Consider the following 27,471-nt stretch of genomic DNA (forward strand, 5'->3'; position numbering starts at 1 on the left):
GATGATCCCAGCATATAGCAGAGGACTGAAGAGATTGTTTTTAAAATTTAGGCTCTGTTTTCTCTTAAAATCACATCAACAGTGTAGTGGAGTAGAGAGAGCACTGGTTTTGGAGTCAGACAGGAGTGGGCTTGGGGTGGCAGCTCTGTGTCACCTGCTGGCTCTGTGACCATGGGCAAGTGGACCCTCCAAGCCTTGATTTTCCCCATCTGTAAAATGGGGTGAATGGCCTCTACTCCTTGGATCAGATGAGATAAACTGAAAAGGCCTTGGAAAGCAGTTGGTTGCTGGTGGCTTTTATTTAGTCTATCAGCATTATCAGGATGACATTATCAGGTGCCGGGGGAGCCCACTGATGTCACTGTGACCAGCAAGAAAAAGGCAAAGAAAAGCTGTCCCTTCTTTTGGCTGTTAGTGGGAGTATTTCATGGATTGGTCCTACAGTGACATGTGAACTTGCTGTCCTCCCAGTTGAGTCCGTTCATTCACTTATTCACTCAACACGTCTTTATTGAGCTCCTCCAATGGGCCAGGTGCTGTTCTAGGTGCTGGGAACACAGCAGTGAACTAAAGAAAGGCCTTGCTTGAATGCCAGTTGAGAAGGGAATATTGGATTTATTCAAAGTCCTTATGTTGAAGCTTCTCTAGAAAAAAAAAAACAAATGATAAAGGGTCTAACCCAGTGTGTGTTCTGAGAACCAGAGCCCTGACTGTGGGGGTAATCCCACGGACTGGCTAAAAGCTTGGGATGTTCCAGAATGCTTTCCCAAGAGCATCCTGGGCGGGAGCTGTTAGTCCCATTTTACAAAAGGGGAAACTGAGGCAAAGAGTCACACTTCACTCCCTGCCCCTCCTGCATGGGAGTGTGACCTTCAGGCAGGGAGCTGACTCCCATTAGAAGGAAACTCAGCGTCTTCCAGGGGTTCGCAAACACCCTGGAGCATGGAGACCCTGTCTCCTGTGGCCAGCAGCCTGTGCTGGACGGGTAACCTGGGAGGCCCAGTGGGCAGGGCCGATGTCCCTGTGCTCAGCGTGGCTGTCCTCGATCACTGTTGCAGCAGCCAGGGCTCTGGGACCATGGATGCCACTTTTGGCATCAAGTTTCATGGCCTGGGCTGTCAGTACCCTGCACCGCCCTGGCCTGCTTTCAGGTGCTGTCTGTGAGTAGGTGCTTCTGTGCCTGTTTAGCAGGACAGCAGGAATCAGCTCGGATTGGCGGGAAGCTTAGGTCTGGACTCCAAAGACCCATGCTCTGCCGTGTCATCCTGGGCAGGGTTGGTGGCTGTCCCATGCCAGTTATCCTTAAAACTGTTTACCTGCCTCTCTCTGAGACCCTCAAAACCCTGGCAGGGCAGGGGAGGAAACCAGCGCTGCTTAGGTGCCGGCTGTGTGCCTGAAGCTTCCCTGGGCATCTGAACACCACAGTTACATCTGCAAAGGTTTATCAAGTGCTAGCTGCATCCCAGACCCTGAATTTAGGATCTTGTGTGACTTACATTTTAGTGAGAGATCCAGGTTACACAGGGATGAATAAAATAATAAGGGACAATGTTGGGGGAGGGCAACATTTTATAGATGAGGAGCCCGAGGTCTGGGAAAGTTGGCTAACTTCCTCTGTCAGTGATGGAACGAACAGTAGAGCTGAGAACTGAACTTAGTATTTGGCGCACTGAAGAAGGTTCTGTTGAAGTCCCAGCAGAAAATCGGTGCCCGTTTCACAGATGAGGAAACTGAGGCTCAGGGATTCCTTAACTTGCCTGAAGTCAGACTGAGTTGAACCTGGTTTTGCCTGAATCTGGAGTCTGAATCCATCCTTTTTTCTTTGCAACAACTCTGTCTCAAGACAAATGGGGATTCCTGGGTTTGGAAAGGTGAGGTGACTTATGTAAATGCAGTGCCTCAGGTGGGATTTGACCCTCAGCCTGTTAATGTTTGGGCCTTGGCTCTCTCTACTCCGGGGCCAGGCCCCTTACTGACTTCTGGCTCTGTGTTTGCTTCAAGGCGCAACGTGCTGAGCTTGTCCCCTGGAATCGACCACCCAGGCTCTCTGAAATGGGACCTCGCTCTCTGCCTTCTTCTGGTCTGGCTAGTGTGTTTCTTCTGCATCTGGAAGGGCGTCAGGTCCACTGGGAAGGTAAGTTGGACTTCTGTCCCTCCCCTGACTCCTGGAGAGCTGTGCCAGGCTGGCCCTCTCCCCCACTTCCTGCCTGCAATTAGCCACGCCCCAGGAGGGAGGTGGCCGGTGGTGGTGTGCTGATAAGCCAGCCGTCTGGAAAAAAGTAAAACCCAGGTGTGTAGTGTTTGTCCGTTTCATGGTGTCAGTGCTCCCACCATATCTGCTTTCAAGCTGCTGATGGTTTAAAGACCAGCTCACAGAATTCCTGAATACTGAAGAGTCAGGCTCTCTGGAGCCTACACAAGCTAGCCCCACCCACCACAGCTTTCTCATCTCAAGGTATTGGCAGTCAGTGCAGATGGTAGCAGATAACTAGCGTTGGACTTCTAATAAATAGGTTAGCTGGTAACAGGAGGTTAACCAGCAACCGTGGTAAGAGCCATTAGCCACAGCATGGACCCTCGCTTTGCAGAGGGGGCCACAAGCATTCCCATTAGCATTGCGGGGAGCTTCGTGGGCCTGCCCCAAACCTACAAACTCAGACTGTGTTGTCACATTACCCCCAGATAATCCAAATGCACTTTATGGATTGAGAGGCACTGGCTTAGATTTTAGCTGCTAAATCAGATTAACGGAGTTATCTTATAACTAACATTTCAGCCGGCACCTCCAATGTTAGTTGTTCAGGAAAGTGTTAGCTGATTATTAAATCATCCACTCATGGCCAAGATGTTAGCTGTTAACCAAAGTATTATTCATAACTGGAGTGTTTGCTGCAGATTAATATGTCACATAGTGACTAAGATGTTAGTGATTAACAAATGTAAAATATTAGCTTGTAATTTTAAGGTTTTAGGTATAACTGATAGATTAGCAATAGCTTGTAATTTTAAAGGTTTAGGTATAACTGATATATTAGCAATAGTGAAAATGTTAACCAATAACTGAAACGTTACCTGTTACTAACTAGAGCCGAACTGTTCCCTCATAACCTAGACACTGGCTGTTGTCATGGCTGTGCTGATGCCAAAGGCTGGTGCAGGGGTCTGTTGGCGATCACAGGTGTGAGCCTGAACCCAGGGCCCTAAGCTATCAAGAACAAAGGCATTTGCTCATCTGCCTTTAGATGGTGCCCTCTCAACGCTTTCCCCAGTGACTCACATCCCAAAAGAGGGAACATCTCTTTCAGATCAAAAAACCCCCAAAAGTCAAAGGAGTGTCTTAGGGTAGCATTCCAGGTGGAGCTGTGGGCAGTGACCTTAGCTACCCCAGCCACAGAGTAGAATTGAGGGTTGAGGAATGTGCTCTCCCTGGATAAAGAGCCCCCAAAGAGGCGAAATCACAGATTTGTAGAGATCCAAGTAATTACTCCAGTCACTTACCCTTGCAAGACCTGGGACTCCAGGGTTGCAAAAGGTAGAATGATGGTGATCCCGTGCACCCTCCTCCAATACACACAGTGCCCTCTGCTTGTTTCTTGGGGCAGAACCTCCCTGCCATCCTGAAGCCCGGGGTGGAATGGAAGCAGTCCAGGCCTTGGACACCTGCCCCTGCACACCAGTGAGCACAGTCCTGCCCGGAACAGGCAGGAGCAGGGGACATGGGTATTTCCTGCACCTCCTTGGAGAGCACCCTCACTGTGCTACCCGGGTTCTCCGTCTTACAAACACACCATTTTATTCCTTTCTTTAAACAATGAGAAAACTCAGGCTTAGGGAGGTCAAGTGACTTATCCAAGGTCACTTCCTCCTCTCTGAGCCTCAGTTTCCTCCTCTATAAAATAGGTGATAGTAAGGGTTAAAATGAGGTGTGTTAAACACCTGGCACAATGCTTGGCACAGATGGTTCTGTAAATGCTAATTTCCTTCTTTTTTTTTTTTTTTAATTTGAGGCGGGGTCTGGCTCTGTTGCCTAGGCTGAAATGCAGTGGCTTGATCTCAGCTCACTTTCTGGGCTCAAGCCATCCTCAAACCATCCTCCCACCTCAGCCTCTTGAGTAGCTGGGACCACAGGCGCATGCCACCATGCCCTTCTCCACTCTGCCTCACTTTCCCCACACAGAAGTGAGGAAGTTTCTGTGAGCACTGGTCCTCAGCAGTGCTGGACACATCATCACTTACTTATGCACTAGTATTTTTTGAGCCTCTACCATGTGCCAGGTGCTTCGTAGAAACAGCACGGGGGGACATGTAGTGGTTCACAAAACAGACAAAACTTCCTGGGCTCCAGGAGCTGATGGCCTGGCAGGAAGAGTCAGGTCGTAACAAGGCGAATGCGAAAAATGTATAGGAGTCAAATGGGGATGCGAGCTATGGGAAAAGGTCAAACAGAGGAGAGTGGGGAGTGTTGGGAGCAATTTTAAATAGGGTGGCCAGGCAAGGCCTACCAAGAAGGTGACTCTAGGCAAGGATGCTTCACATCCTTGGGAAGGGCTGAGCCAGGTGAGTATATGGAGGGGAAAATCTCCAGGTAGAAGGGACAGCCTGTGCAAAGGACCTGAGGTGTGTTTGACCCAGACCCTTGGGGAGCACCCAGTCTGATGGAGGAGGCTGATGTCCGCCAGGGACAGGGAGCAACTTTTGAGCCATAATGCAGAACACAGGAGAGTAGTGTCAAAGCCAGAAGAGAGGGTACCAGGCTGCAGCTGTGGCGGAGCAAAGACTTGACCTTCCCGGGGTCCTCCCATGTCATCCTTAGCAACAACCTCCTTCATGGGGTGGCTCTAGGCCTCCCAGGGGTGGGCGTGATTCCCAGAACAATAGCAGAGCCTGGGCCAGGCCAGAGAAGCCAAGACAAACACAGTCAGGCTCTGTGGACTTCCTCAAGCCCCATGGCTGAGAGGCTGACTGCTCGCTGGCCATGGCTTCCAGCCCTGGCCACAGACCAGGTTTGTGGCTGACGTGGGGGCTGGGCCCACGGGCAGCAGACGGACCTCATCCTGCCAAGGCCCTGCTCTCGTGTCTAGTCCAGCAAGGAGGAGTTGGAGGGTAATGGAGGGAGAGCCCCGGCCTGAAAGGCTCAAATCTGAGTTCAAATCACTTTGCCTCTCTAGGTTGCAGTTTCCTTTTTTGTAATTTTCACTATTCCAGGGGTTCAAAACTAGGCTGCCATTAGTCCATTCAACAAATAGTGATAATGGCGGCGAAAGCGCAGTAGCCCGTGAGTGCGGGGTAGCGTTCTCAGTGCTGCTGGGTGGCTCATTGAATCCTCCTCATGTTTTGGAGTATGTGTGGTTATTAGTCCCATTTTACAGATGGGAAAACTCAGGTTCAGGGAGGCTTATTACCTTGCCCAGCATCACACAGCTTGTCAGTGGCTCTGCTGGGATTTGGACCCAGGCAGCCCCACTCCCGACCTGGGTGCCCCACACTCTTCCACCTCCTGTGCCCACCCCCGTGCCAGCCTGAGGATGCAGTAAGTAGGCCATGTGCCAGGCATGTCCCTGCTGTCACAGAGTGGGGTCTGGGAAGGGGGCAGAGATCCAGACACGCACATAGGAAGTGCAAGCCCTGCAGATGCACGGGGAGGAGGCCCTGGAGTGAGCACGGATGTTCACTGAGGCTGGGGCTCTTCGCTGTTGGCCTCTGGAACAGCTCTTTTTGCCTGGTTAAAAGCAAAGCGGGGGTAGTCAGAGCCACATCCTTTTAGCTCTGGATCCCCCAAACTGCATGACTTTGGACAAGACCCTGTCACTTTCTCAGCCTCACCTTCCCCTTATGTGAAATGAGTTAGTGAAGCCCCTCACCAACAGCCCGGGCGCTGAGGACCCTTGGGGCCTGCCTAGGATCTCTGGGATCAATGGCGAGCCCCGCTGCCCAGACCCTTACCTCCCAAAGGATGCCCAGCTCCCCCTGCTGCTGCTGCCCAGACCCTTACCTCCCAAAGATGCCCAGCTCCCCCTGCTGCTCAGCCACCCTCTTTTCTACTGCCCAGAGGGGATGGAGAAAAGTTGTCCTTGCAAGTTTTCCCGGACAACTGGGCCACAGGGCTTTTGGGTCTAGGGCTCAGAGGAGCCACGAAGGTTCACCAGCAAGAGTGGAAAAATACCATGTCCCGTGGCAAGGCCTGCTGGGCCACCACCAGAGGCCCCTGGCAGCGGCTGGCACCAGCTTCTCCCTTGGGGATCCCGGGGAAGCCACGGAAAAGTTGAAAGCATGGCTCTCACCGGCTTGTCCTCGGAGCAGCAGATTCTGCAAAGCGAGAGTGGCTTTCAAACCTGCTGCTGTAAACCAAAACCCATCTGAGTCAGGGGACTCAATCAGCTTAGAGGTTTATTTTGCCAAGTTTGAAGATGTGCCCAGGAAAAAGAGACACAAGCCACAGTCAGGTCTATGGCCTGCACTTTTTCCAAAGAGGGTTTTGAGAACCTCAGTATATAAAGGGGAGGCCCAGAGAAGTAGCTCACACCTGTAATCCCAGCACTTGGGGGGCCGAGGAGGGCAGATTGCTTAAGTTCAGGAGTTCAAGACCAACCTGGTCAACATGGCGAAACCCTGTCTCTACTAAAATGTACAAAAATTAGCTGGGCATGGTGGCGCGTACCTGTAGTCCCAGCTACTCAGGAGGCTGAGGTAGGAGGATCTCTTAGGCCCAGGAAGTTGAGACTGCAGTGAGCTTTGATTGCACCATTGCACTCTAGCGTGGGCGACAGAGACCGTGTCTCAAAAAAAAAAAAAAAAAAAAAAAAAGGTAAGGGGAAACAGCAGGAGGGGACAGAGGAATAGGTAATTCAGGTAGTTATGCACGGTGTCTCTCAGCAAATCTGCATTTTTCATAGGGTGGAGAACACACACATTTTCCATAGGGTGGAGAACACACACATTTTCCATAGGGTAGGGTGGACACACGGTGGAGGAAGGAGACACATGCCTGGACGTGTGGGCGGATGGCTGATTTCTTGTCGCTTTGTCCCGTACCTGTGAAGATGAGCTGTGAGTTTACATTGTCAGGGTGAGGGAGGCTGCCTGGGGAGATATGTGGCCTGTATCTCACAGCTCTCTGCTGAAGAACAGAAGGCAGGCCGGTTGTGTGTGTGTGTGTGTGTGTGTGACTCAGTTCCCAAGCTTAACCTTTTCCTTCTGCATAGTGAGTTTGGGGTCCTGAGATTTTATTTTCCCTTCACATGGCTGAGGTGGTGTGACCAGGATTTGGGGAGGAACAATGACACAGATCCCAAAGGTGTGGGGACCTGACACCAGCTGGCCTGGATCCATGCCGCATCCGCCACCACTAACTCTGTGATTCCAGGCAGGTGCTCCCACCTCTCTGGGCAGTCTCCTCATCTAGAAAATGCAGGTGAGGCTGGTGCCTGGCTCTTCTCAGTTGTCTGAGGATTAAATGAGTTGAAACTCATGGAGCTCTTAGCTGAGTGCCCCGCACAAACTCTGCACTGCATAAGTGCTTGTTAAATAAACTAACTACGTGAAAACAAGGAAAGCCACCTCCACACCCGTCCCTGACACAAAGCCCTCTGGCCACAGAGGCTTTGGCCCAGGGGAGGCCTGGCTGGCTTTGAAGTGGCCGCCCTCTGGAGACCCCTGCGGGGCTGCTGTCAGCAGCTATTGTTCGCCAGCCCGGGTGTGGCCCACAAAGGGCCCCAGAGGTGGGAGCTGGTTGGGGCGCCTGGCCGCCTGGCCGCCTGGCCTCAGGAAGGGAGAGGCAGGCTGGTTTTCTTTTTTCACTTCTTCCCCCCTTCTGTGGCTTCCTGATGTGCCCCGGCCCTCCACGTCTGCCTTCCCATCCTTGGGAAATCATGTGGGCTCCTGGCCTCAAGGAGAAGAGGTGACGGTTCTCCAGAGGGCTGGAGAAACCGAGGCCTGGAGGAACAAAGGACGCCTGGGGGCAGAGGCGGGAGTAGGGCCCACCCTCTCAGTGTTGGAGGGCCATCCTGACAGTGCTGGCCAAGGAGGCTTCTTGAATGCTCACGGCAGGCCAGGGGCCAGCGAGCAAGGTCAGCGTTCCCGTATCCTCAGTGGACAGATGGGGAAGCTGAGGCCCACCCAGGTCACTAGCAAGGGGTGGCAGAGGCAGCGTACAACCCCTGGTAGAGGCGGCTCCGCAGCTGACCCACAGCCTCTCTACCCCTTGACCTAGAGTGGCAGAGTAGGAGGCAACCTCAGAGCCCCTGCGGTCCCAACCCTTTACTTCCAGGTGGGGAAACAGAGTCTAGAGGGGACAGCGGCTTCCTGGAGGTCTCGTGGCAAGCCAGCCTCTAAGCTTGGATTTAGACCTGCGGGCCTCCCTCCTGGCTGCCCTCTGCTCTTGGGGAGAGTCGGTAAACTGCCAGTTGTGGGAGGCATTTTGCCAGTCTCCTATATGTGGGCTGTGGGGCAGGTCCCCATTCTGCTGCTTAAGGCCATGTGACCCTGGGCAAGTGATGGACTCTCTCTGGGCCTCAGTTTTCTTGTTGCAAAATGGAGATAGAAATAAAACTTACCTCAGAGGGTTAGGGCAGGAGCCAGTGAGAATAGACGTCACAGCATTTGGAACAGTGCTAGGTATACAGTAAGTGCTCAATAAAAACTGCCTGGGGGTTATTGGGCTGAGGGCAGCTGAACTAAGCAGGCCCTGAAAGCTTCCTTTTTGCCCTTTTCCGAATTCCCTTTCTCATTGTTTCTACTCGAAGGGATCATGGCCAGGAGAATGTGCTCTGTCGAGGGTCCTGGTGCCATCTAGGTGAGGTTTTGGGCTCTGTCACTATCTGTCAGTGTTTGTTACATACCTGGGCTCCAGCAGTGCCCTGGCACTGCACCCCCAACTCCATGGGCACATTCCTCCTTTTCTCGTCATCTCAGTTTCCTCTCCTGTAAAATGGGCGCATTAACCGTGCAGTGGTTCCTCCCAGGTCCCCTGATCCCCAGATGTGGCCCAGGGCTCTGCCAGCCAGTCTCAGTGTTTCGAGGTGGCCACCATGAGCTTTCTGCATGTCGAAGTAAAATACTTCATGCCTTTCTGCTCAGATGTTAGCCCTCCACAGGCTCTGGGTTCAAATCCTGGACTCCGTTGATGCCCTGGGCAAGTCCTTAAAGCCCACCCAGCCTCAGTTTCTCCACTGTAAACCACCGTCCTGGGGGGCGTGGTGAGGATGAAGTGGGCTTGTGCCTGGGATGTTTCTACTCAGCTAGTGCCCTGCCTGAAACACTAGGATCTTACTGTCCATTCAGCCAGGCACCTTTGAGCTCCTCCCAGGCATAAACCCTGTCTGGAAACTCCTTGTGTTAAATAAAATGGGAAAATCCATCCATGAGAACTGATGTCACAAACAGTGCTTGCAGGACAGGAAGACAGAAGGTCCTTGGGAGGAGACGGCCACATCATTTCTAGTCCCTACCTCACACCTGATCTTGGCCTGTCTGGAACATGCAGTGTGACCCAAGGAAGGCCATGGGTCTCCCAGAGGCCCGGTGAAGTAGGGAGCCTTTCCTGTTCCCAGTTAAGGGCCTTTGAGAGGCCTCATTTTCTTCCCTGAAGGTCCCATCCTTCCAGCAAAATCAGTGTCAACAACAGGCCCCCTTTCTGGAGCACCTACTGAGTGGCAGTGTTACAAGCATCATCCCATTGAATCCTCACCTCACCCCTTGGTGAGGGGCTTCTATTACTCTTATCTGAATTCTACTCATGAGGAAACAGGTCCAGAGAGGTTAAGCAATGTGCCTAAGATCACACAGCAAATGAGGGGACAGAGCTGGGATTTGAATCCATGCTTATCTGATCCCTAACCATAGGAATCATACCAACATTGTGGTTAGTTAACTAATATGACCTGCATGTCATCGGCACATGCCATGGTTGGCAACCACTGGGCTGAGCCTTCTACACGTGCACTTGATAGCTTACTCTCTGATTTTGCATTTTCCACGTCTACACCCTGGAATGTCAGTTCCACAAAGGCAGGGATTTGTTTTCTGTCTTATTCACCACTGTATTTTGTGCTTAGATGGTGCCTGGGACAAACTGTTTATAGGATGTTTTTCATTTAATCTCAGTAAATCTGTGAGGTGGGCCAGTGCTGTGGCTCACGCCTATAATCCCAGCACTTTGGGAGGCTGAGGCAGGTGGATCATTTGAGGCCAGGAGTTTGAGACCAGCCTGGCCAACCCAGTAAAATCCTGTCTCTACTAAAAATACAATAATTAGCTGGGCATGGTGGCGGGCACCTGTAATCCCAACTACTCGAGAGGCTGAGCCAGGAGAATCACTTGAACCCGGGAGGCGGAGGTTGCAGTGAGCCAAGATCGTGCCATTGCACTGCAGCCTGGGTGACAGAGCGAGGCTCCATCTCAAATTAAAAAAAAAAAAAAAAGAAATCTGTGAGGTAGGTACCTGTATATACCCAGATTACAGATGAGGCAGCTGAGTCCCAGAGTGGTTAAGCAATGTGCCAAAGACCGCACAGCAAGAGAGACAGCAAACTTGGCTCCAGAACCCCTGATCCTGACCAGTGTTCCCCTCTGCCTCTCTGAGAGGACACTCAGACTTAGCAGCAGCAAGTGATGCCCATGACCCCCTGAATCCCTCTCTCCCTCGCAGGTCGTCTACTTCACAGCCACTTTTCCATTCGCCATGCTCCTGGTGCTGCTGGTCCGAGGGCTGACACTGCCGGGCGCGGGCGCAGGCATCAAGTTCTATCTGTATCCTGACATCACCCGCCTCGAGGACCCACAGGTACTGCGGGGCTGGGACACACTGTCCTCCCTCCCACCCAGGGCTGGGCCAGCACAGGACAGGGCAGGGGCAGAGGCCGCTGGCAGCACATCTTCCGTGGTTCTTTGGTGCACAGGTCTAACTGGGCCACTGCCCCCGGGTACTTTTCCACTGGGCCTGTGGTGGGTGTGCCTGTCCCCGGTGCTGACGGACCTTTCTAGCTGTGTGCGTCTGTTTTCATGTCAAGGATGTCTGAGGCTGGCCACTTAGAGAGGCTGCTTTAGGCCCTGCACCAGGTAAGGGGGAGAAATCTTCTGATGAGCAAGTCTCCCCTCGGACCCAGCTTCTGCCCACTGCAGCCACAAGGGCTGCTGCATCCTGGGGATGGGAGAGCCAGGACCTGGAGCGCTGCGGGCGATGGCCTTGGAGGGTCGAGGGGCAGATACCGAAAGCCCACCTTCTGGCACTCAGCCTTGTGACCTCAGGGAGGTAGCAGAATCCCTGGGAGATTTTCTGGGTTTGTTTGAGGACCTGAATCCCCAGGGCCTTCCGGTTGCTTCCCAAGGGCCTGTACTCTCCTTCCCCACTGCCCTTCCCCCTGGACAGGACACAGGTGGGAGAGGGGTTGGCCGGCCTCAGAGGACAGCTGGGAAGGTGGCTGCCAGACCCTCTGGAGCTGCCTGGTGAAGATTCTGGAGAGCAGTTTTGGCTGCGTAGTCCCTTGGGACCTCCTTCCGCATTCTAACTTGAGGGTCCGCAAACAGTAACAATAATGGTGGTGGCAGCAACCTTGACTTATGGGCTTGCTGTGTAACTGGCACTGGGCTGAATCGCCACTCTTTGAACCTGGGAAACAGCTCTATGGGGTAGGGCAATGGAGCCCATTTTATAGATGTGAAAACTGAGACCGCAGGAGTGATACTTGTCCACTGTCATTCCAGGGTTGGAATCCAGATCCATCTGCTTCTGAAGCCTCTTAACCCTGATGCTAGGTCGCTGGGAGGTGGGGTGTTTGATTTCTGGGGCTCCTTGCAGCTCAGTATTGCCGTGAAAGTCACCTTGGATTCGAGCATAAGTGTTCCATTTGCATGTGCAAAGTCCCGTCCCCAGCCCATCGCCGGGTGGACATAACCCTCGCTGCCTCCTCCAGGAAGCCAGCTCTAACAGCCCTCCTCTCTCTCCTTGCCACCTCCCTCCCCCTTATAGGTGTGGATTGACGCTGGGACTCAGATATTCTTCTCTTACGCCATCTGCCTGGGGGCTATGACCTCACTGGGGAGCTACAATAAGTACAAGTACAACTCGTACAGGCAAGTGTTGCGCCGGCGGGCCTGGTGGACTTTAGAAATGATGATGATGATGTTTAAAGAAAAAGAGAAGTAGGGAGCGTGGCTTCCTTGTGTTGTGAATTAACTTGCTCCCTGACATATGTGTAACTTAGGGACTGTATGCTGCTGGGATGCCTGAACAGTGGTACCAGTTTTGTGTCTGGCTTCGCAATTTTTTCCATCCTGGGCTTCATGGCACAAGAGCAAGGGGTGGACATTGCTGATGTGGCTGAGTCAGGTACGGTGGTATCGGTGGCAGTGGTGGTGGGCACTGCCACCTAGTGTGTAAGCCGAGTACTGCAGGCATGAAGCCAGACCCCAGGGGGCTTTGAGGGGGGACGAGCCTGGTTTCTAAAATGGACCCCCCCCACCAAGATGTCCCCCAAATATCAAAGAGTACAAAAGCCAAATTTTAAACATTTTTATTGCAATTTGGCCTGAGGGGTGGCAAAAGCGTGGGGGGTGGTTAAGTTGGGGAATTTTTAGCTACCTTAGCGTGGTCTTCCCCGCCTCCCGTCCTTCCCCAGCAAACTCCTGGTTTCCACAACAGAAACCACTTTCCTAACTCAGGCCCAAGTCAGCCACCAATCGGCATTTCATCACCACCTTCTCAGCCTTGGTTTCTGTATTTTGCACTTTGCTCCCAGCGCGCTCCTTCTAAGCAGATGCATTCATCCATTCCACCGATTTCTCGTGAACAAGTCCCCACTCTGTGTCAGGCACCACCGTAGGCACTGGGTGCAGTGTGTGGGGGGAGGGAGTAGATGAGGGGACGACCTACTGGGACGGTGGCAGATCTAACTGGGGGTGGGTTGTAAGTACAATGTCACCCCTTGGGGTGTGGGCCCTGTTGACCAGGCGCTGTTCCTCGGGCTACCTGGAGTCATAGGCATGGAGGATGCCAGTGTCTTAGAATCACGGGCCCTGCACAGACAGGGACCTTAGGAATCTGGGATCCCAGAGTTCCAGCAAGGTGCTTCTGGAACCTGAGAATCATGGGGCCCTCAGTTGCTAGAATCTGCAGTCTCTCAGGTGCCTCCATTCTGGGACTTGGCCACGGTTACTTGAGGTCCTGGGCCTGTAGCTTTAATTGCAGTGGCTTGGGTTGTGGGATTCCCTCAGGCTCCCAGGATCCTCAAAGTCCACCTTTCTGGCCTCTCCACCCCTCCCCGGCCCTGCACAGTTCACTTTGTGGGTGGTCATCAGTTGGTTTTGTTATTTTACATGCTGAGCCCCCAGTGCCACCCCATCCATGTCCTAATTTCTTACAACCACCCTGGGGGTGGCAAGGGTCCTGGGCTGAGGCTCCTTCCAAGCCGATGGGAGAGCGTGAGGGTTATTAACTTCAGGTTAATAGACTAGGGCCAGACACAGCCGGAGGCCCTGCCATTCCACTGCCCTTGACCTCCTGTGCCATCTGTATTTGGAACATGAGGCAATGTCCCAGTCCCTGAGTCCTAGAGCCCTAGCATTGGAGGGTCAGAAGGTGCCTCAGCATCGTGCGTCCGGAAGTTCCCTTCTCAGATGAGGAGACCAGCAGCCTGAGAGCAAGGGCTTTGCTTGGGATAGGTGGGGCTACAACAGGGCTTTCTGAACATCCTGTCCACTATTTCTCCACTTGTCACATGCTGGACAGGCCTTCTGACACAAGGGTGTCCCCCTCCTGGCACCCAGCCCACCCTGGACACATGCAACAACCTCTGGCCCTTCCAGTGTGAGAATTTGTCTGGGCCTCTGTGACCTCCGAGAGCCCCCGGCCCCTCCTCACTGTCTTCTTTGCTTGGCAGAGACGCACACGGCCCAGCCCCATCCTTAGACCCCTGACAACACTGCAGGACCACCTTCGCAAATCCACATGTCACCCCCACACACCTCTCCACTGTCCCTGCTTCCAAAGTGGACCCTCAGATGTACTGTTCCCTCCACCCAGCCCAAAGAGCCCCCAAAAGCAGGCCAGAGACTGAGGATGCTGAATGTAACTCCAGAAGTCCCCACGCCCCTTTGGGAGTTTAGCAGTTAGAGTGGTGAGGGGAGCCAGGGATGATTTATGCCTCCTCCGCAGATGGCTTGCTTTCAGCTGAGGGCTTGCAAACCAATTGCAATTGAGTGGGAATCTCCAGGAGTATGGAGTGAATTTGGCAATGGGAGATACAGACAGATACATACAATATATCTTCCTCCATGGACAACGAAGTATTTTCATAGACACATATATTGTCAATCTCAGTTGTTTTTTTCCCGTCCACTTCAAACACCTTGTCATTTATTCCCCACGGTGATGTCTGAACAGCCGGCACATCAAGGGTGATTATTTCTCTAATAAGCTTTTAACAAGCACCATATTGAGCGAAGTGCATTTGAACAAGATAATTATTTAGCCTGACGGAGTGCAAACAAGACGTGGCATGGCACATTGTCTGTTAGCGGAGAGGTATCCAGAGGTTCTCGGAGTGGCTAGATTATGTCTCCTGGACTTCTCTCTCTTGAGTTCACCATGCACTTTTAGAGAAGGATGCTCAGGCCCTCTCCCAGAGGCTGGCTTGAGAAAGGCAAAACTAAAATACAGAAACGAGCGAATTGAGAATCTTCACAATGTCCTTGGTGGGTTGGGGGTGGTGGGGACCCATTTTGCATCTGTCTCGCAGCTGGCTGGACTCGATTCCTCATTCGGTGGGGACCAGTCAGGGCCAGCGCTGACATTCTGTGGGGACCAGCAGGGCCCCAGCCTTGGTGGAAACGCTGCGGCTTTTGACTCCAACTTCAACTTTGATTCAAAAGTCATCTCACCAGGTCCTGGGGGCCATATTTTTCTGAACCTGGCCCTGGTTCCTTTGGGCATGTTCTGAGCAATTTTGGGCTTGGTAAACCCCCACTCCTGGTGGGGGTGTCCAGCATCTCAGTGACCAACCACTCTGTTGCTGCCCAAGGATATATTTTGGTCAGGTTTTCTCCGGAGTGTAGAAGGACGCACCCTTCCCTGCCACACTGGGGGTGTTAACACCATATACTGTGGTTTCTGGTTCCAATTTATTGTAAAGTTGGGTTTTGCTTTTTGTTTTTCATTCTTGAGCCATTCATCTGGTTTCTAATCCCTGCTGAACAGCTCCTGCTCTGGCCTTTTTGTTTCCTGCTTCTTGACTTTTTTTTTTTTTTTTTTTTTTTTTAAATGTAGATTTTACTTTCTTTTGCTGCCCTCGCTTCTCAGACCCACAGGTCTCAGTTAACAACTAAATTCTTTCCGCTGGCATCCGCTTTCAGGCAGGCTGGAGACAGGAGGAGACATTTCTCTCTGTCTCCGGAATGTCTCTCATCAGAGACATCCCCTGAGCTGACAGCTCCCATCTCCCCAGCTCTCCTCAGGTTCTAGCCAAGTCCCCTCTTTGGAAACCCAGAGCTCTTTTCTAGTGACATGGTATCTACCTCTGAGAATCTAAACACAGGAAGGCTCCTTGTGAGTCATTTATGGCCACCTGGCCCTCACTTTTCAGGTGGGGAAACTGAGAGGGTATGGGGTGATTCCAAAACGAAATTGGAGGAGGATGACTTGGATGCAGGCCTCAGGGCTTGCAGGCCTGGGACCTTGCCCCTGCACCCACGTTCCCTCAGCTTTGGGCCCTGGTTGGCCCAACCTTGACCTTGTGGGCTCGGCTCTGACCTTGCCAGGGAGAGCCCTGCAAATGCACCCCTGAAGAGACATGCCCCCTATTGGGCATGGTTTTGTTTTCTTTCCACTCCTATGGTGTTTTAGCCATTAACTCAAAGATAGAAACCTTCCCTTTGCAAAGGAGACTGCGGGCGGTCAGGTCACCAGCACGCTCCCCCGCCTCCTTCCAGCGAAGGCTGTCCACTCGATGGCTTTGCTTTGGGGTGGGAGGATCCTCCCTTTCCTTTGTCGCTGCAGACTGAGTCCCGGGCTCAGTCTTCGTCCTACCCCAAATAACCACGCCCCAATGGATGCTGGTTTGTGAGGAGGCCCCGTGTGCCGCGTAGGAGGCAGATGCTAAAACCGGGCCCCTCCTGAGCCCCAGCGTGTCCCACCCAAAAGTGAGACAGGCCTGGTCTCTTTCCCCAGGCCAGAGTTCAGACCTGGCTCCCTGCTGTATTTGGGTCTGAGTGTCTTTGTGTGAGCCCAGGGTTCCCAGTGGCTTGGTGGCTGATGTCTCGTCCCCTGTGCCCCTCCCCATTTTCTTTCCTTTCTAGGTCCTGGCCTGGCCTTCATTGCCTACCCAAAAGCTGTGACAATGATGCCGCTGCCCACGTTTTGGTCCATTCTTTTTTTTATTATGCTTCTCTTGCTTGGACTGGATAGCCAGGTGCGTATAAGTCCCAGGATGGCCCTGGGGTGACTGCCCCTGTAGGGAGCCTAACTCTGGGAAAGCCTCCTTTTTCCACCTGGGAGGTGTTCAACCCCCGTCCCCACTCCAGTCAGACTTCCAGTGCTTCAGCTGTGAGGGTTCCACCAGGACACCAGGAATAGAAAAGGCTCTGGGTCCCCAGAAAGTGCATTTGAACAAGATAATTATTTAGCCTAATGGAGTGCACACAAAACGTGGCATGGCACATTGTCTGCTGGCAGAGGGGCATCCAGAGGTTCTCGGAGTGGGTGGGTTATGACAGGGACAACCAGGGTTTGTGGTTACCGTCAAGCCACAAATGATGAATTGGAGGTTACGACTCAATAAGTCATGATGCGCTCCAGTGGAGCGTCGGCGGGGCACGGGAGGGCACAGCAGACGGGCGGTTTGGAGAAGGGACCCGCATTTCTGTGTGAGCTGGTCATTGTCGGGGCCATCGTAATCAGTTGCAAGTGCCCAGGAGAAGCCTACTCCACACTCAGGATTCTGTGTTCCCTGGAGCGTGCGAGAGGCCAGGCATTGGCTCCCTCCCATGCTTCATACACAGCACAGGCCGGGAGCCTCGCTCAGACCCACCCTGACCTCTGACTGTCCTGGCTTCTGCCCTCCCAAGGCAGGACTCTTGTCTCCACTGAGGTTCTTTCCTGCACTTCTACACCCCACATCCCACCCCTTCAGGGCCTCCACTAGAGGGTGACTCATGGCCAGGGAATGCCAGTGAGAGCCGCTGAGTGGCTGCATCTGGCTGTAGAGTGGCCAGTGCCTGGTGCAGAGTAGTCAGCAGTGCTCGGAGGACAATTCACTTGAGCTCCTTGGCCCCTTTCCCTGGAAATAGGTGTAGTTTTGACAGGGTCTTGTTGAAACAACAGTTCAGAGCACAGACATGACTCCAGGAGTAGGGACTGATGGCATGTGGGACAGGCTGGTTGTGTTCCCAGGCCAGCATGAGTCCCTCAGGCAGCACCACGCAGGTGGGCCGCTGAGAAGCAGGTAGGATGTAGACTGTGTAGTCTGGGTCTGGAGGTCTGAATGCCTCTTGGGAAGCCTTTGAGCAACTGAGAACCCCTGAGAGGTTGGAGCCTGCAACCAGGGCGGGAGAGCCCTTTGTCTCCCTCCCCGCAGGCCGCAGTCTTCAAAGTCAGTGTCCCAAGTGGGTCCTCAGAACCTGGTAGGGGAAAAGTCTCTGAAGGTCAAGCAGAGGAGGGTGAGTCCAGAGAGAGGAGGCGGCCAGCCAGCAAGGTCAAGAACAGAGCGGGGGATTTGGCAGAGAAGGGGGCAGGATTAGCAGAGAAGACAGAATGAAAACATCAGGGAGACAGAAAACAAAATACTTCTGCAGTTGTTGATGGACTTGAGCTGAATAAACAAGCAGGAGGACTCCATTAATCATTCCTAGTTAATGAGTTTGGCCTTCAGAGGCCCCAAGCAAATGGCTTTTATAACTTCTTCCAAAGCTCTAAGTGAAAGAAAAAAAAACAAAAACAGAGGTTAATAAATGACAAGGCATGACATCTTCATGGGCCCAAAATAGGCCACTTGGGCTTTGGAAATGGCTCCCTGAGCAGGTGGAGATGGTCACTCATTAGATTTTCTCCCCAGGAGGTGGGACCTGGTGGAGGACACGCATCTCTCAGAGAGGCCCCGTGCCAGTGGCACACGGAGAGAATCTGGTGGGTTCTCACAGCCACTCCTCCTACTTTGCAGAGCAAGGAACTCAAGGCTCAGAGCAGTTCGATGACCTGCCAGGGACAAGAGTAGAAACTGAACCTGAGTCACTGGTCTCCCAGGCCCCATGTCCCAGGGAACCAGGATGGGAATTTGATGGCACAGGTTGGGCTTCCTCCTTTGCATCTATTTGCTTTGTGAACTTGGGGAAATGGGGAAGCTTTTGCAGATGCCAGCAGTGTGCCTCACCGTGACAGGATCACAGCGCTGCCATGAGAGGTGTTCACTGGGTGCCAGGCCTCGTGGCGGGCTTCTATGTGCATGTGTGTTTGGGGTGATACACACATTTACCATCTAAACCAGGTTTAAGTGCACAGCTCAGTGGCATTTGTACCTTCAAACATTGTGCAGCCATCACCACCATCCATCTCCAGAACTTTTTCCTCTTCCCAAATGGAACCTCTGTCCCCATTCAACACTGGCTCCCCAGTTTGCCCTCCTGCCAGCCCTGCACCTGGCTTTTATACATGAACTCTTTAAGCTGCAGTGTTGCTTTGCTTGGGTACTATTTTTACCCTTCTTATAGCTGAGGAAACTGAGGCTTAGAGAGACCAAGAACTTAGCCAAGGCTCCACACAGCTAGTTAAGGGCTTGGTGCTGGGTCTCCCTGTCCCCAGAAACTGTCTCTTACCTGCTAGTTTGTCCCAATTGGCCTTCCCCTTGAATTTCCCCAAAATAACTTCCTCCTGTTGGAAGTATGGAGATCTACAGCCAACAGGCAGAGGCCTCCCGCTGATGTCACTGCGTCCTGGGCAGGGGAGCAGGGAGTGTGACCCTGGCTCATCAGGGTTCCTACCAATGGCGGGAGAGTCCATCTGTCCTAAGAGCCATCATACTGCTGTGCATTTCTTGGTGAGACAGGGTAGAGGAGTCAGCCATGTGGAGGCAGATGCCTGTTGCCATCCAGACTACCCAAGAGGGACATGGTTTTTTGTTTGTTTGCTTTGAGATGGAGCCTTGCTCTGTTGCCCAGGTTGGAGTGCAGTGGCGCAATCTTGGCTCACTGCAACCTCTGCCTCCTGGGTTCAAGTGATTCTCCTGCCTCAGTCTCCCAAGTAGCTGGGATTACAGGTGTGCGCCACCACACCTGGCTAATTTTTGTATTTTTAGTAGAGACAGGGTTTTGTCATGTTGGCCAGGCTGGTCTCGAACTCCTGACCTCAGGTGATCTGCCTGACTCGGCCTCCCAAAGTGCTGGGATTATAGGCATGAGCCACCGTACCCAGCCTGGACACGGTTTTTCAACAAATTGTGAGAGGAGATGAGAGTTGGAACCCACTCCTCCTGCACCCAAAGAGCTCACCCAGCCTGCTGACATGGGTGAACGGTTTTACTCTAATAATTTCAAATCTTTCTCAACATCCCTGCTAAGTGGGCAAGATCCTCCCATTTCACAGAGAGGAAAGCTCTTAAGTGAGGGAGGGCCCAAGAGGCTGGTGGAGGATAGCAGTGTTCTCCAGAAGCACGAAGGAACTGAGAAATGGGGGTTTGTGCTGGTCTTGGCCCTGATTCACAGCGACACTGGACCTTCCTGTCTCTGATTTCCCCATCTCAAAGGAAAGAACCTTTATTTTTAACTCCTTTTGAAGCTTAGCGTTTGAGCTGCAGGTTTGCTATAATTCAGTGGCAATTCAGCTTCAAAACCCCTGCGACAGACACATGAGTCAGAGGTCAAAAAAGCAGCCCCTTCTCTCGGCCCCTCTCGAGAGCCTCCTGCTTATCTTTTCCCTTATTCCTGGGGGCAGTCTGATCTCTCCAGCCCCTGTCGGCACATGGAAGGGATTTCTCCTCATTTGTGTTCCTTCCCTGGATTTTCCTGCAATGCGTCCCAAAGGAGGAAGGGGTTAGATTTGTCTGGTAGGAATGCTGGGAAAACGTCCTTCCCAAAAGCCTCGTTCAGATGAAAGAACATCTGGGTCCAGGATGGATTAGCTCTTTTCGACTTTTGAAGGAATCAGATAGACCTTGGAGGGTGTGTTCGTTGGCAGAGAAGTTTGGGTGTAGCCATCCAAATTTAAAGTGCTGCTGTGTGCTCCTTAACCCCAAAGCTTCTCTTCTGAGACTGTGCTACGTGCACAATGCCTGTGCACAGGAGGAGGGGAAGAGTTGAGTCTGGAGACCATCAGCTAGGCATGAGATCAATGGCGATGCCTACCCAAGGGTGGAGTTTTATCCATTTAAAAATGAGGCAGCTTTCTGTGTAATGCTATGGAGCAACCCCCAAGATAAATGGTTAGGCATATAGATGGAAAGGTTTAGAAAGACTGAGAATCCCCCTGGAATGTTACCTACGGAGGGGCCTTTTCCAACCAGCTTCTTTTCCTTTGGGAGCCCAGGGATGGGTTCCTGGAGTCCCAGGCAGCAGGTAGTTACACAGCGTGTGTGCACACATGCAAAAGTCCTCTCATGGGTCTGTGATCCCCAAAGGATTGAAAGCCACTGTGTGAATCTGACCTGAACTGCCTGCCATTCCACTGATGGGGAAACTGAGGCTCAGACTTCCCCTGAGCTGCCAAGCAAGTTGGTGCTAAGGTCCACCCATTCATTACTTTTGCTGAGCAGCCAATATGTCTGGCCAGGCTTAGCATTCGAGGCCCAAAAGTGAGTGGGATACCACCCTTATCTTCCAAGAGGATGGAGATCAATGAGGAAGGTTGTCATGGCAACACATTCATGCCCCTGAATGTGCCAGGACAGAAGCTTGGCTTCAGAGGCGCAGTTGTTCTCAAGCTGAGCTTCAGAGGATGGGGAAAGGCATTCTGGCGGCAGGAACAGCCTAAGCGAAGACGCAGAGGTGTGGAGTATTTGGCCAACTGGGTGTGGACCACCGCATGTTACATTGTCTGGCTCCGAGGAGTGGCAGGTGGGACTCCCCCGGCACAGCCAGGGAAGTCAGGCTCCCACACTTGAACTTGATCTCACAGGCCAATTCTGGACACAAGGATGGTCTCATCTGCTCCTGCACTGTGTGTGCCTGGGCCCTTCCCTCTGAGCAGTAGGCAAGGGTGGCCTGAGCGTCGGCCGCTCACCAGCTCTCTCTCTTCCCCTCCTCAGTTTGTTGAAGTCGAAGGACAGATCACATCCTTGGTTGATCTTTACCCATCCTTCCTAAGGAAGGGTTATCGTCGAGAAATCTTCATCGCCTTCGTGTGTAGCATCAGCTACCTGCTGGGGCTGACGATGGTGACGGAGGTAGGTGGCTCTCTCACCTGTGTTTCGGGCTTGGTGCTCCAATGCCCTCCTGAAGGCCATAGTGGAGGCAGCAGCTGGGTGAGAGGGCCAGGCAGGGGCTTCATCTCCCAGCCCCACCCAATTCAGGGGTCTTGCTTGGGCCAATACTGGGGGCAGCATGAGGGGGCTCAGGAGCCCACAGCTGACCCAAACTACCCAATTATTTTGCCTGTTGCTGTGGCAACACTGTGACCACCCGCTGCCCTCTGTCCTGATAAGCCTGGGAAGAGGATCTTCAGCTGAAATCCATTTCACAACTCTGTTCACCCCTGACTCTGTGCTCTTCTCGGGCCTGGGGGTGGGGTGGAGACATTCTCAAGGGTAAATGCAGGCCTCCCAGGAAATACCGCAGCGCCATGTAGAGGTGCACGGCCTTGCAGGTCACCTGTCATAGGGCCAAGGCCTGGGGTGTGTGGGTGGGGGTGCATACACTATTCAGAGGGTGGGTAGGGGCCAGGAGGAGAGGGGATTTCAGATGCACACAAGGGAAGCAAAGAGCAGAAGGGAACAGGAGCATCTAAGACGTGCCTAGCAAGAGACAAGCCAGATGAGATAAAGATTGTACTAAGAATGGAAGCCCAGCATCCAGCCAGGGCATGCTCTCTCCTGCATGCCCCCTACCACCTCCCCTGTTCCCCAGGAATGGGTCCCACTTAACAATTCTCCGAAAACCCAATTCAGGGCTTCGCTTCACCATTTTTCCTCACCAGAAGTAAAAGTGTTTTCCTGGAGGTGTTTGTAAGAACCCCCACCCCGGAAGTCAGATTGCAGGGCCGCTCACTGAGCAGCTGGGTGACCCTGGAGTCTTCTCTGTCAGCTGCACTTGGTGTGAAGCACCTCCTTGGGAAGCAGGCTCCCGTGGACCCATCATTTTGCTTTCATTTATCTGTATGTGTGTTTTTTTTTTTTTTTTTTTGAGACAGAGTCTCGCTTAGTCGCCCAGGCTGGAGTGCAGTGGCGCGATCTCGGCTCACTGCAAGCTCCGCCTCCCGGGTTCACGCCATTCTCCTGCCTCAGCCTCCCGAGTAGCTGGGACTACAGGCGCCCGCCGCCTCGCCCGGCTAATTTTTTGCATTTTTAGTAAAGACAGGGTTTCACAGTGTTAGCCAGGATGGTCTCGATCTCCTGACCTTGTGATCCGCCCGCCTCAGCCTCCCAAAGTGCTGGGATTACAGGCGTGAGCCACCGCGCCCGGCCTGTATGTGTGTTTTTAATTACATTTGTCAAACATGAAGTTGAGCATCTTTTTGTATATTTATCTGGTCATCAGAGTCTTTGCCCATTTTTCTCTTGGGTTTTCTTGACTTATTGATATGCCAGAGCTCTTTGTATATGAAAGAAATGAGAGATCAGGTAGGAAATCGACCTTTTGTGGTTTTTTCTTCACAGGGTGGCATGTATGTGTTTCAGCTCTTTGACTACTATGCAGCTAGCGGTGTATGCCTTTTGTGGGTTGCATTCTTTGAATGTTTTGTTATTGCCTGGATATATGGTGAGTACAGATTTTTTCGTGTCCTTTCTCAAGGTTCTCCTTTGGGCTTCTCTACTTAGAAACTTTAGAAGCAGAGAATACTAAGGGAATTCAATTTGAGTTGAACAGTAGGCTCTCCCTACCTAGACTACACAAATAATCTCACTGTAGCCACACTGAAGATTCTCCTGGTGCTAAAGGTGCGAGGCGTGACTGGATGTTTTCACAAATTCAGAACTTGGTTGTGCAGGACCTGGAATGTTCCCTTTTTACCTCCTTGAGGCCTTGGGTTTGCGTTTGGGCTGTGCCTAAGATTGCACACCTAGGGTTTGGGGTGTGCCTCAGATTGCCAGAAGAATACAAGATGCAGAGTTACATTTGAATTTTGTGTAAATGTCTGTTTCTGCCACACTTGGATATCCATGATGTGGAGATGCAGAGGCCTGGATCAGGTCCCAGAGACCCCCCCTCATGGCCCCTGAGCCGCTGCTGGCCTCGAACGCTGTGTCAGCAAATGTCCCCCTCTGTCTCTTGCAGGAGGTGATAACCTTTATGACGGTATTGAGGACATGATTGGCTATCGGCCCGGGCCCTGGATGAAGTACAGCTGGGCTGTGATCACTCCAGTTCTCTGTGTTGTGAGTTCCATTTCTGTGGCTCTAGCTGGTGGCCTCTTCTCTCCAGGGCTTGACATTTTCACCTGCTAAACCATCTTTCATGCAGCATCTGTTCAGCATGGGCTCGTAATAAACCCAGCTTCAGCGCTGCCTGCGAGAGGGAAGGAAGGCTGCTCCAGGGGGTTAGCTTGAGTTTTGAAGGATAAGTAGGAATTTGTCAGGAGGAGAAAACAGGAAGGACATTTCTGGCAGAGGAGCCAGCCTGTGCAGGGCCGAGGCATCCCAAAAGAGGACAGTGTATCTGGAGCATGTTGAGAAATTGAGGGGATCCAGAATTGAAAGCACATTCTTTCCCCAAACCTTCCAGAGCTCATGAGCTCAGTTTGGGTCACTGGGGAAGTAGAGGGGCCTTTGGGATATCTAGTAGAGAGGTCAGAGACATTGGAAATGGGGTGTTTCCATGGAGAGGTGGGGGTAGTAGCTTAGAGAGGGGAAGTCCTGGGTTCTCCCAAGGATAGGAAAGGCCTAAGGGCATCGGTGTGCCATGTTGTTCTTCCCACGAGGATGCTCTCACCTGCCACGTTGGAGTTGGCCTTGGCACCTGCCCATGCAGTCTGCTTCATGGTCCCACTCCAAGGTGCCAGTGAATGGGAATTCCTCCATGGCAAAGCCATCAGGGTTTGCAATCAGTCGTGACCATTGGAGCTTATTGCCAGGAAGACAACATCCGTCCTGCCATTCACAACTCCACTATGGGGAGCACAAATGGCCCAATGTTCCTTGGATTTAGGGGCCAGGTGCTGAGGACAAATAGGCCCTCCCCTCCGTGACCTGCTGTCAGGCCAGACTTAGTCAGTGTTGCTGTTAACTCATGGTATGACCTCAAGCAAGTCACTTCCCTCTGTGGGCCTCAGTTTGCCCACTTATAAAACCAGGAGACCGTGAAGGAGGACCCCGGTGGCAGCTGACGACCTTAGACTGTTACTGTTATTTAATATGCATGAAGCATTTTCCTCTGAAGTGCAGACTTTTCCCCACAAAAATAAGTAATGGTACAGCCAGTAACCACAACAACTGACGAGTTTATCATTGGAGATGAGTTTAGTTGACCCACCTGTGTTCTCATCCTGGTTTAATGTTTGCTTGTGCGCAGGTGTTCTCACCATTCTGACCCTCGGTTTCCTTATCTCCCTCCCCGAGGAGCTGGCTATGTCAGAGATAGGCTGCATTCCCAGGTGGTGAGATGAAGTCCCCCTCATGGAGAGGAATGGGAAACAGGCAGGCACTGGCTGCAAGCTCCTCCTGCTTAGGAGGGCCCAGGGCAGCATCTCTTGGGACTCAGTCATCTGAACCACAGCCCTACACATAGGGATGGGAACAACAGCAGGGCCAGACGAGCAGTAGGTGCCCAGTAAAAGATGCCTGCAGGCTGGTGCTCTCCCTTGGCCCATCACTGACTCTGCTTTAGAAAGATGCATCTTCCTGTCAAATCCCAGTTAGTAGGTGTTGAAGAGTTTGGCCATTTTCACATTGTGGACCAATCCGAGGCCACCCTGGGCCCTCCTCAGAGATGCTCTCATTCTGACTAGAAGCAGAAGCCCCGGGAGCCCCCAGCCAGCCTTAGGTGCTCTTCTCACAGGGAAAGGTGGGCTTTGCTCCCTTTGGAGGCACAGGGCTGACCCCACCCCACCACTCATGCATGCTGATGGCCACTGGCCATTAGTATGGACCTGGGGCTGGGCTGTGGACACCGAACAGGACAAGGCCCAGGTGCCCAGGCCCCTGCTGCCTGTGGCTCAGAGATAGAGGTGGAGGGCGGCAGTCAGGGCAAAAAGGCTTTCATCTACACTGCTAGCACTTACAGTGCACCTGCTATATGTACCTGGAGCTGCGCTGGGTGTTAAAGAAATAGGACAAGACACACACGTGCCTACTCTCAGACTCGCAGTCTGGCAGAACACGTGTGCCCAAGAGATGGTTACAGCCACTCGCTTTCTGAAAGGAGAGATCTGGGTGGTGCCTGGGCAAGTAAGGCAGGCCCAGTGGAGCCAAGTTAGGATGAGAAGAAGAAGAGGGGGAAGGAGGGCCAGGCAGAGGAAACAGCGTGTGCCAAGACCCAGAGATCAGTGGCAGAGGAGCTAGAAGGAATTCTTCAGGGTGACTGAGTGTGGACATGGAGGGAGAGCTGAGGCAGCTGAGGCAGCTGAGGGAGGGAGGGAGGGAGGGGCGCAGCTTCTGCTGACACTCCTGGCTGCACTGAGGAGTCTGGGCTGCATCTGCTGGCACTGGGAGCCACAGAAGGGTTTTGAGCAGGCAAACGACTCTGTTTTCACTGGGGGGGATCCTTGTGGCAGCAGAGAGGGGTGGGAGACCTAAGCCAGGCCTTTCCCAAGGAGAGAAACCCTTCCCTCGGGTTGAGACCAGTCCTGGTCCCAGAAGCCCCCGACCCCCCAATGCCCAGGACCCCTCTCCTGACTGCTCCCATCTCTCTGCAGGGATGTTTCATCTTCTCGCTCGTCAAGTACGTACCCCTGACCTACAACAAAACATACGTGTACCCCAACTGGGCCATTGGGCTGGGCTGGAGCCTGGCCCTTTCCTCCATGCTCTGCGTTCCCTTGGTCATCATCATCCGCCTCTGCCAGACCGAGGGGCCGTTCCTTGTGGTGAGTGCTTGGGCCGAGGGCCGGGAGAGGTGGGAGGCGCGAGGCCAAAGGTGATTGTTGCTGGTTTGCTGCGTGATCTCAGGCGAGTCACCTGCCCTCTCTGAGCCATAGTTCCCTCACCCATCCAGTGGTTCAGCTTGTGGGCAGGAGAGTGCATTGTGGGAAGATGGGAAGCAAGTACAGTTCACATGGGAGAAGGCTTTATGGAGACATTGGAAGCCGGGCTGTGGGGCGAGGAGGAACTTGCCAGGTGGAGAATGTGAGAGGGAAGGTGTTCCTGGTGTTGGCAGGGTGGGGGTGGGCAGTGAGGCTGGAGAGGTGACTGTAGCTTTGGATGCCAAGCTAAGAGCTAGGGCTTTATCCTGGGACCAGTGGGGCCATGTTCCTGAAGCGGTGGGACAAAGACAGGAACCTGGGGAGGAAGCCTGAGCCCCACCCAGATGCCTTCTCTTATTGAGGAGCCAAATTTAGGATCATCCCAGCCCATTCGGGGTCTTCTCCGGATCTGTGGCGGCAGCCAGACCTCTGCCTTTGTGCCTGCCGGGGCCTCCCCTGGCCCCACCTACCTTCCGTGTCCTCTCAGAAATTCCTCCAACAGCCCTGGAGATCCCAGGCCCTGGCAAAGGCCCCACTCTTTCCAAGAAATTCTTTTCTCAGAATCTCCCTTAACCTTTTGAGCTTGGGCTGGCTCCAAGAGTGCACTGTTTTGTTCTGGGCTGTTTTTATTGTTATTCTCTTTTAAAAATCTGGAGCCAGGATGTCCTGGGGCCCTGGCTCCCTGCTGGGCTGGGTCCTGTTTCCTCCTGGGCAGGGGAATGGCCTGGAGGTGATGCTGGTGGCAGGGGAGGGAGGGGAGACTGAGGAAGCTGGCAGGGCAGGAAGAAATCCTTGAAACTGAGGAGGCCTCTGGGGTTTTCCTGGAGCTTTTCACCCATTCTATTTTTTCAGAGGACAGAGGGCAGGACCCCAACCAGTCTTTAGCCAGAACACTGAATGGCTCTATGAGCTGTTAACAGACTGAAATACTGGGCCTGGGGACAGACAGGGAACAGTGACTGTCCTGAGCCCTCCAGGTGACCCCTCAATACTCCAGGCCAACCCAACCAGAATTTCCAGAATGTCCTTACTATCCAGAAGCCAAAGGGTTCATTAGGGCACAGCAAGGAGTCTCTAAAGGTTCTGATTGGTCTTGGGGTCTCTGTTCTGATTGGTGAGTGCCCACAGCAATTACATACCATTGGTTCAGGGGGACATCCAACAGGTCACTAACTTAGTGTCCTTCAAAGCCTCATTTTAAAATATTGGTCCAGCCCACATTT

At 52.9% G+C, this 27,471-nt stretch overlaps 1 protein-coding gene across 9 annotated transcripts in view; it reads left to right on the plus strand.

Moving 5' to 3' along the window:
• Positions 1–27,471, plus strand: part of SLC6A6 (solute carrier family 6 member 6) — an 87,593-nt gene that overhangs the window by 53,945 nt on the left and 6,177 nt on the right. For 5 of the 9 annotated variants that reach the window (XM_074033072.1, XM_045385696.2, XM_074033071.1 and 2 more), the window contains 9 exons: positions 2,002–2,134; positions 10,646–10,780; positions 11,966–12,069; positions 12,201–12,325; positions 16,288–16,400; positions 21,222–21,359; positions 22,788–22,890; positions 23,407–23,507; positions 25,982–26,152. In XM_074033072.1, coding sequence (XP_073889173.1) covers positions 2,002–2,134; positions 10,646–10,780; positions 11,966–12,069; positions 12,201–12,325; positions 16,288–16,400; positions 21,222–21,359; positions 22,788–22,890; positions 23,407–23,507; positions 25,982–26,152 — 1,123 coding nt within the window. Of the gene's footprint in view, positions 1–2,001; positions 2,135–10,645; positions 10,781–11,965; positions 12,070–12,200; positions 12,326–16,287; positions 17,925–21,221; positions 21,360–22,787; positions 22,891–23,406; positions 23,508–25,981; positions 26,153–27,471 lie in introns of those variants that run through there. The other 4 variants (XR_012431526.1, XR_012431527.1, XM_074033073.1 and 1 more) reach the window with 2 other exon arrangements.

Source organism: Macaca fascicularis, chromosome 2 (genome assembly GCF_037993035.2).
Source record: "Macaca fascicularis isolate 582-1 chromosome 2, T2T-MFA8v1.1".
NCBI lineage: Eukaryota > Metazoa > Chordata > Mammalia > Primates > Cercopithecidae > Macaca > Macaca fascicularis.